This window comes from Triticum urartu, chromosome 1A, assembly GCF_056163025.1.
Source record: "Triticum urartu cultivar PI428250 chromosome 1A, HENAU_Tu73, whole genome shotgun sequence".
Classification (NCBI taxonomy): Eukaryota; Viridiplantae; Streptophyta; class Magnoliopsida; order Poales; family Poaceae; genus Triticum; species Triticum urartu.
Window position 1 is genome coordinate 5,850,611 of NC_141873.1, and position 7,717 is coordinate 5,858,327.

At 40.6% G+C, this 7,717-nt stretch overlaps 1 protein-coding gene across 1 annotated transcript; it reads left to right on the forward strand.

Annotated features, from left to right (window-relative positions):
• The first annotated feature begins 3,166 nt into the window (after window positions 1-3,166).
• On the forward strand, window positions 3,167-6,641 carry LOC125541622 (protein neprosin-like). Its single transcript, XM_048705138.2, has 6 exons — window positions 3,167-3,294; window positions 3,560-3,643; window positions 4,898-5,059; window positions 5,139-5,192; window positions 5,345-5,491; window positions 6,241-6,641. Exons 1-6 carry the CDS (start codon window positions 3,181-3,183, stop codon window positions 6,619-6,621), a joined length of 942 nt encoding a protein of 313 aa, XP_048561095.2. The 5' UTR covers window positions 3,167-3,180; the 3' UTR covers window positions 6,622-6,641.
• Window positions 6,642-7,717: the final 1,076 nt, after the last annotated feature.

A 7,717-nucleotide genomic window follows, 5' to 3' on the forward strand; every position in this document is an offset into this window, starting at 1 on the left:
ACAAAGGGAATTGTATACGGGATTGATTAAAGTCCTTGACATCGTGGTTCATCCGATGAGATCATCGTGGAGCATGTGGGAGCCAACATGGGTATCCAGATCCCGCTATTGGTTATTGACCGGAGAACATCTCGGTCATGTCTGCATGGTTCCCGAACCCGTAGGGTCTACACACTTAAGGTTCGATGACGCTAGGGTTATAAAGGAAGTTTGTATGTGGTAACCGAATGTTGTTCGGAGTCCCGGATGAGATCCCGGGCGTCACGAGGAGTTCTGGAATGGTCCGGAGGTAAAGATTTATATATAGGAAGTCCTGTTTTGGTCACCGGAAAAGTTTCGGGTTTTATCGGTATTGTACCGGGACCACCGAAGGGGTTCCGGGGGTCCACTAAGGGGGTCCACCTGCCCCGGGGGGCCACATGGGCTGTAGGGGTGTGCGCCTTGGCCTATATGGGCCAAGGGCACTAGCCCCAAGAGGCCCATGCGCCAAGAGATAAGGGAAATGAAGAGTCTTAAAGGGGGAAGGCACCTCCTAGGTGCCTTGGGGAGGATGGACTCCTCCCTGGCCGCACCCTTCCTTGGAGGAAGGGCCAAGGCTGCGCCCCCCCTCTCCCTTGCCCCTATATATATGTGGGGGGTGGGAGGGCAGCCACACCAATGTTCTGGCGCAGCCCTCCCCCTCTCCCAAGTCCTTCTCCTCTCCCGTGGTGCTTGGCGAAGCCCTGCAGGATTGCCACGCTCCTCCACCACCACCACGCCGTTGTGCTACTGCTGGATGGAGTCTTCCTCAACCTCTCCCTCTCTCCTTGCTGGATCAAGGCATGGGAGACGTCACCGGGCTGTACGTGTGTTGAACGCGGAGGTGCCGTCCGTTCGGCACTAGGATCTCCGGTGATTTGGATCACGACGAGTACGACTCCTTCAACCCCGTTCTCTTGAACGCTTCCGCTTAGCGATCTACAAGGTATGTAGATGCACTCTCCTTCCCCTCGTTGCTGGTTTCTCCATAGATAGATCTTGGTGATACGTAGGAAATTTTTTAATTTCTGCTACGTTCCCCAACATTAATCGCCATCATCTCCCCTGAAATTAATTACCATCATCACCATTATCACGGGAGGCAGACAATGAATCCTTAACGCGGAAGTTTCAACTTCGGTTAAGGAAGGTACGCGTGATATAGCTACAAGGCATCGAGGTGGATGCAGGAGGAAGACAGTCGGCGATGGACGCCTACGGCGCAGGGGCTGCTGCAACCGCCATGGACTAACACTGCAAGACATGAAATTAAAAAAACAATGAGGAAGGAGCTGCAGAGGAAGAGAACAGGGTGGGTGGATGGCACCGGCGTGGAGGTAGTTGCGTAGCAGAAGCTTGCCGACGGCGGAACACCGGTGCATCGAGGAGCGGCGGCGCGGAAGGAACAGAGAAGGGAAGTACAGCGCTGGAATGCGTACGACCTTATGTTAGTACTAGAACGCCCACGCCTACGACCTGGGTTGTTACTTGTTATCATCTAAATGGAAAGACACGAGCCCTCGAGGGACGATAAAGCAATGCAAGCCTTTTTCTACTTTTTGTCACTGCAGCAAATTACTTGCAAGATTGAACCCAGCTACCATACACGCTTCCTCTCTAGAAGATCAAACCCCCAACTTTGCTAGAGAAAGAAGAATAGATCGGAGAGCATTTATGAATAAGAGTTATGCAAAGTAGAAACCAAATAGATCTCAATAGATTTCATGGATAGATACGATCATATATAAAGTGAAAGTTCATCATATCCCGACGAACACATCGCAAGGATTAAATCAGATGGATCACGATCATGTAGGACAGCTTACGTGATATTTCTATTGAGAAACATGGGAGAGAAAACCAACTAGCTACACCTACGAATCCATAGTCCAAAGGAAACTACTAATGGGTGATCATTGTGGCCATCAAGTAGATGTAGATTGGCCACCGTGAAGATGTCCCCCTTGGATGGAGTACCCAAAATGGCCTCCTGATTGGATCGTGAAGAAACTGTGGCATGATGGGGCGGAAAAATGTGATAAATTCCCGAAGGGTTTAAGAGGTATATAAAGGCACAAGGACTAAGAGGCTGTAAATCGGAGGCTTAGTGGGCTCTCACAGCAGGGGAACACACCCCTTAGGACCTGTGGGCCCTTGTGTGGCCCCTTGGCCTATGCCGGTGCCCCCAGAAGCTTCTGGACCCAAAACATTCCTTGAATGTTTCGGGATTTCTTGAGCCTGATAAAATTGATTTTCATGAAAAGTCCAAAAATCACCAGAAAACAACTGACATTGTGCACTGGATTAATGCGTTAGTTCAGAAACAATAATATAAAATGATTAAAATAGGTGAAAAACTATGCTAATTTGATATAAATATGACATAAAACAACCAAAAAAATATATACGTTGGAAATGTATCATGGTTGTAGATTGTAGGCAATGAATGGCAAATGATGAGTTTTGTTGGTCATTCCAAAAAATGGGTATTGTCAACGGGGTACATATAGTACATGTTTGTAGCCAGGTAAGTCAACAGTCCCATGTTTGTAGGTGTTTTAATATTGACATTAGCCCAATTTCCCTGCAATCAATAGGGAAACTCCCTTTAACTTAACTGATATATGGATTAAATCGAGAAAGTGTTAATCAAGTCTATTATGAGATTAAATTTGAAGAAAAGTCTATTTGTATCCAAACAAAGACAGTTCATAAATCATACATTCATTAGATGTAAATTAGGTCCACATTTAAAGGAACATCGACACAATACCATTTTTTCATATAAGAAAAATATAGATCATCATACTTCCTTTCTTCGGATGTAAATCAAGTCCATCATTAATGATTATTGATGCATAAATTGATCTATATCCATATAAAAAATAGGCCATCAAGCAATCATTATTTGGATGTAAACCAAGTCCATATTTAGTGAACATTGATTGAATAATTAATTTATACCCATCTCTAGAATGATTTGTGCACCGGATCATCACTCATTACTTGTTGAGTGCATCAGCAATACAATGCTATCTAACGCTTTCCAAAAAAATTAATGTGGCTCGCTTCTATATAAGTTGTGTTCTCTAAAGAACATACATGTATGTAAGGAATCACATAGTTACAGTTTCGTTCATAGGAACACAGTTACCCATACAAATGGGAGGAGATTATGTTGTCATACCGATCTTACTATGCTTTTTGTTTAGAACTTGCCAACTCACCTTGGTTGATTCGATAGATGTAGATGGCAATCTCGCGATGGATGAGGAGGTAACCAATATTTTCCTTTTAGCTTTTGACAGATACAACTCTTATCAATTGGTTTATGTATTCATCCCATTGTTCTATATACTTGACCACTTAATCTTGGTAATTACCTTTGGTTGTAATCATTCATAACTACTATGTTACTTATATGCCCAACTAAAATATAGGATACGTATGTGGAACTAGAAACAAATACTTATATCTTTCAAGGACTTTGTACATCGATTATACCTGCTAACCTGTCACGAACTAACATTTCCCTCTGCAGAACACCACTCTTTTAAGACCTAAATCTTTCGATTTTTCATGGAGAGCTAATATCAAGAATGAAGGAAGCGGCATTATTTCTCATGTACACACACTTGCTCTCACCGTCTCTCTATACATCTCTTTACTTTTTCATGTGTTAGATTTGCGATGTTTTGTTGATCTTTTGGTGAGTATTGATCACAAAAAACATCACATTGTATGTCACAGTGACATGTGATAAATATAAAGGGGAAATATCATACAGAAACCAACATTCGATGGAAACCAGTGAAAGCCACGAGAAAAAGATGTTTTGAAGTTTAAAAAAATTGAAAAAAATGTGCGATGTTAAGAGGATGATGTTTTATTGCCACACAAAATTTCAAGTTGAAACACATTAGGAGATGTGAGCTATGAAAAAGAAAATATCAGCTTTGAATAGTGACGAATAATAATGTCACTATTCAGGGCTGAATTTGTCCTTTTCATAGCTCACATCTCGTAATGTTTTTCAACTTGAAATTTTGTGTAGCAATAAAACATCACCTTCTTAACATCCCACATTTTTTCATATTTTTTTGAAACTTTAAAATATGGTTTTCACGAAGTTTTCATTGAATATTGGTTTCCGTATGATATTCTCCCAAATATAAAAGGAAAATTCAAGGTATTTTTAATATAAGCATCACATATTTATAAACCACAAAGAGAAAACGATAGAAATCTACATTCATTAGTAATGCACTTAAATCATAGTTCGTCAAGCTAAAGTATGGTCAATGGTCAGAGACAATGTGGTACATAAAAACCAGATAAAAAGACGTACAGCTAAATGAACTAAGGTTGATGACCTATATACCACGAAAGCAACGGTCATTACATACAAAACATGCTACCAATATATTGAGAATAATAGATCCAGAAAGGCATTGAAGACACCCTCTATTGGAGAAATCTACTAGAAATAAGCTTCACACCTATCAGAGAGAGAATCAAATCTTGTTTTGCGCCTGCCACAAGGATGAGAGAAGATGTTCTGAGCCTAAGAACCTGAGTAACACCATCGACAATGCACATGAACTAGAGCATCGGATGCATCACCAAAAAAGGTATAATTCGTTGGAATGACACCTCATCCTACGGAGTAAGCTAAATTCAGTATGATATACTCAAAAAATGCCTGCGAAAAAAAATCTAGACTAAATACAAAGGAGCATGAAAAATTCCCCATTGTAAATGTATGGTAGGTGAACCTTATATCAAGGCCAAGAACACATAGCCTCACTTGTTTATTATGTCGTTATCTATACATTTTTCTAGGTGTTTACTAACTTGAGCTATAATTTTCTGTCACTAGTATGCAATGTGGCACACAAAGCCAGGACAATTCTATGGCCTTCGAGCTGAGATGAGTATATGGGCTTCGCCAAATCAAGAAAACTCTCAAGAATCAGGAGCATCCATACAGATCTATTGTCAAGATGGAGGAAACTACAACTTAATTGAAGCTGGATTTCACGTACAAACATATCACCCATTCTGGTAAAGTCAAATGCTTTTGAATAAACTACTATTCAATAATCAAGTTTTTCTTGCAGATTTCCCCCTCTTTATACCATAACAAAGATATCCGCTTCTTTACATATTGGACTGTAAGTATAATCAATGCCATTTTAACAAGTTTTATATTATTGTGGTGCACATATAATTTTTGGGTATTTTTTAGGAGTTAGAGGCATTATTGGACTAACTACAAGTCTCTTCACATCCATAATAATACATGTATCCCGTTTTTATTCCTCAGAAGGACTTGAAATCAAGGGGGTGCTACAACTTGCAGTGCCCAGGATATGTTTCTGCAAGTGGAGCTAATCTGGTACCTGGACAAGCCATTGTTCCTCCATCAATGTATGGAAAACAAGACTACTATGTTAGGCTTAGCCTCAACCAGGTGCACCATTTGTCCCATTCTGGAGATTACTAAAGCTATATAATCTCCCAGATGTGCCACTATTTCTACTATAACTAGATGATACCCGCGCATTGTTGCAGGAACCTCATCATATTAAACACGTACATGCATGCTATAAGAGCAACTACAAAAGAGAAAAGAGTTGGATTGCAACTAGCACAATGCCATTTTTCTATAAAAAATGTGAAACATGAACTACCTAGGTATCCTCATAGTGTCCAACACATAATCCATTCATGACAACAAAAAATTAATACGAAACAATAATTTATGAGGAGCATGCATGACCTGATGGTGTGGTAGGACTGTATGGATAGAAAAAGAAAGCACATATAAAAATATATAATTTAAGACGAACATGCATGACTTGTTGGTGTGGTATTGCTGCACGTAGAGAAAGAAAAGTTAACTTATAACTAACTTTTGTGACTTGTTGATGTAGCGTGGCTGCCTGAATAGAAAAATAGGTAGTGGATTGCTACTATTTAAGAATAGAGGATTAAAATTAACAAAGATAGATTTTATGAGAGTGAAAATTAGTTTGGCATAAATTCACATGGTTAGTAAGTAACATCCATTGTTATTTTATTATGAAAATATGGAACACTAATTAGAATCTGGGAAATTGTACGTCACCCAAGATTCTTGCTAATAACAACTTGTTCTCTAATCTTCTTGTGTATGAAATTTATTGTTCAAGGCTGTCATCAATCTTTCGTTGACTACAGGATCCAAATTCCGAAGATTGGGTGGTGTACCGTCATGATTTAGAAAAACCATCATTATTGGGACATTTTCCAGAGAAGCTTTGCCCTGGAACACCACGGATACAAGCCTTGACTGGATTCGTGAATTACCTGAAGAATGCACACGGTCCTCCAATGGGTAGTGGCCACTTCCCCGATCATTACGACCATGACAATAAGAAATCTGCGTACTTCAAGCACATTCGGTATTATAATCAAAATGGTCATTCTTATAGCCCGTTTGGCGTTCCAATGGTCAAGTTAGTTGATAGGCTAGATTGTTATAGAGCAAATGATTTAGTTCTTGATTATAAGAGGGGTTATATGTTCAACTATGGTGGACCAAGTGGTTGTGTTGGTTGACAAAAAGAATTGTATTCCCATCTGGGTTCAGTAAATAAAACATAGTATGTTACTTAATGGTCAACGACTGTCCCTTATTTCATTTATTTCGTCAAACTCCAAATTGGTTTTGATGTTGATTATCACCATGGTTCCTAGTTTATCAAACTATTGGTTTTCACCATGCACTTAAGCCATTCCCAGCACGTGTACTTGTGACACGAGCTAGGTGATGATAGTAAGTCAAATTAATGAAGGCATGGCTCACAGCAGCAAAGACCATATGATTGGACCCCTCACTACTGCAGGAAGGTCATAATGCGACATATATATCACACACCAATCGACCAAACTGTGTACACTACAAAAATCGCAAACGGTAACAAAGTATACTTGTGTGCCAGAAAATGAAATGTGTGCATTGGCCCATCCATCGGGGACGATTAGGTGATGAAGACCGTGTATAATAGTTGGCACACTGCTAACTACTCCCTCCATCCTAAAATAAGTGTCTTAACTTTGTACTAACTTTAGTGTAAAGTTGTACTAAGGTTGAAACACTTATTTTGAGACGGAAGGAGTATAATTTTGCGTATGCGAACATGTTCATAACGCATATGGTTTGTGTGTCACCATAAACGATTTACAAGCACAAAAAGTTTGCGATGGCTTGGAGAATCGCACACGATGTGTGAATACTCGTGTGTGATGATTTGAAAAGTTACACACACGGTTCATACAGTCAACTCGTGTGTGCCAACGCGTGACACTACACACGATTCTTTGGTATGAACTGTTTTCTTTATTTGGCATACGAGTATATCAAACACACCCGCGGGTAAGGAGTGTGCGCGCACGCGTCGTGCTAGCTCGTGCTTCCTTCTTTGCTAAGTTTTTCATTGATGGAGTTATCCGAACACGCCATCGTTTCCCGACACTACCTTATCGGTTTTCAGCCACCAATGTTTGGGCATAAGCCTAGGCGGCGCTCGACACACGGAGGCACGACAAGCGCAATGTATAGCCCCTCTACCATTTTCAAGAATGCCAACCCGCCGAAGTGGCGCCTCTGCCATTAACATCCTCGACAAGGAAAAAAGCTGAGGCAGGCGCCACG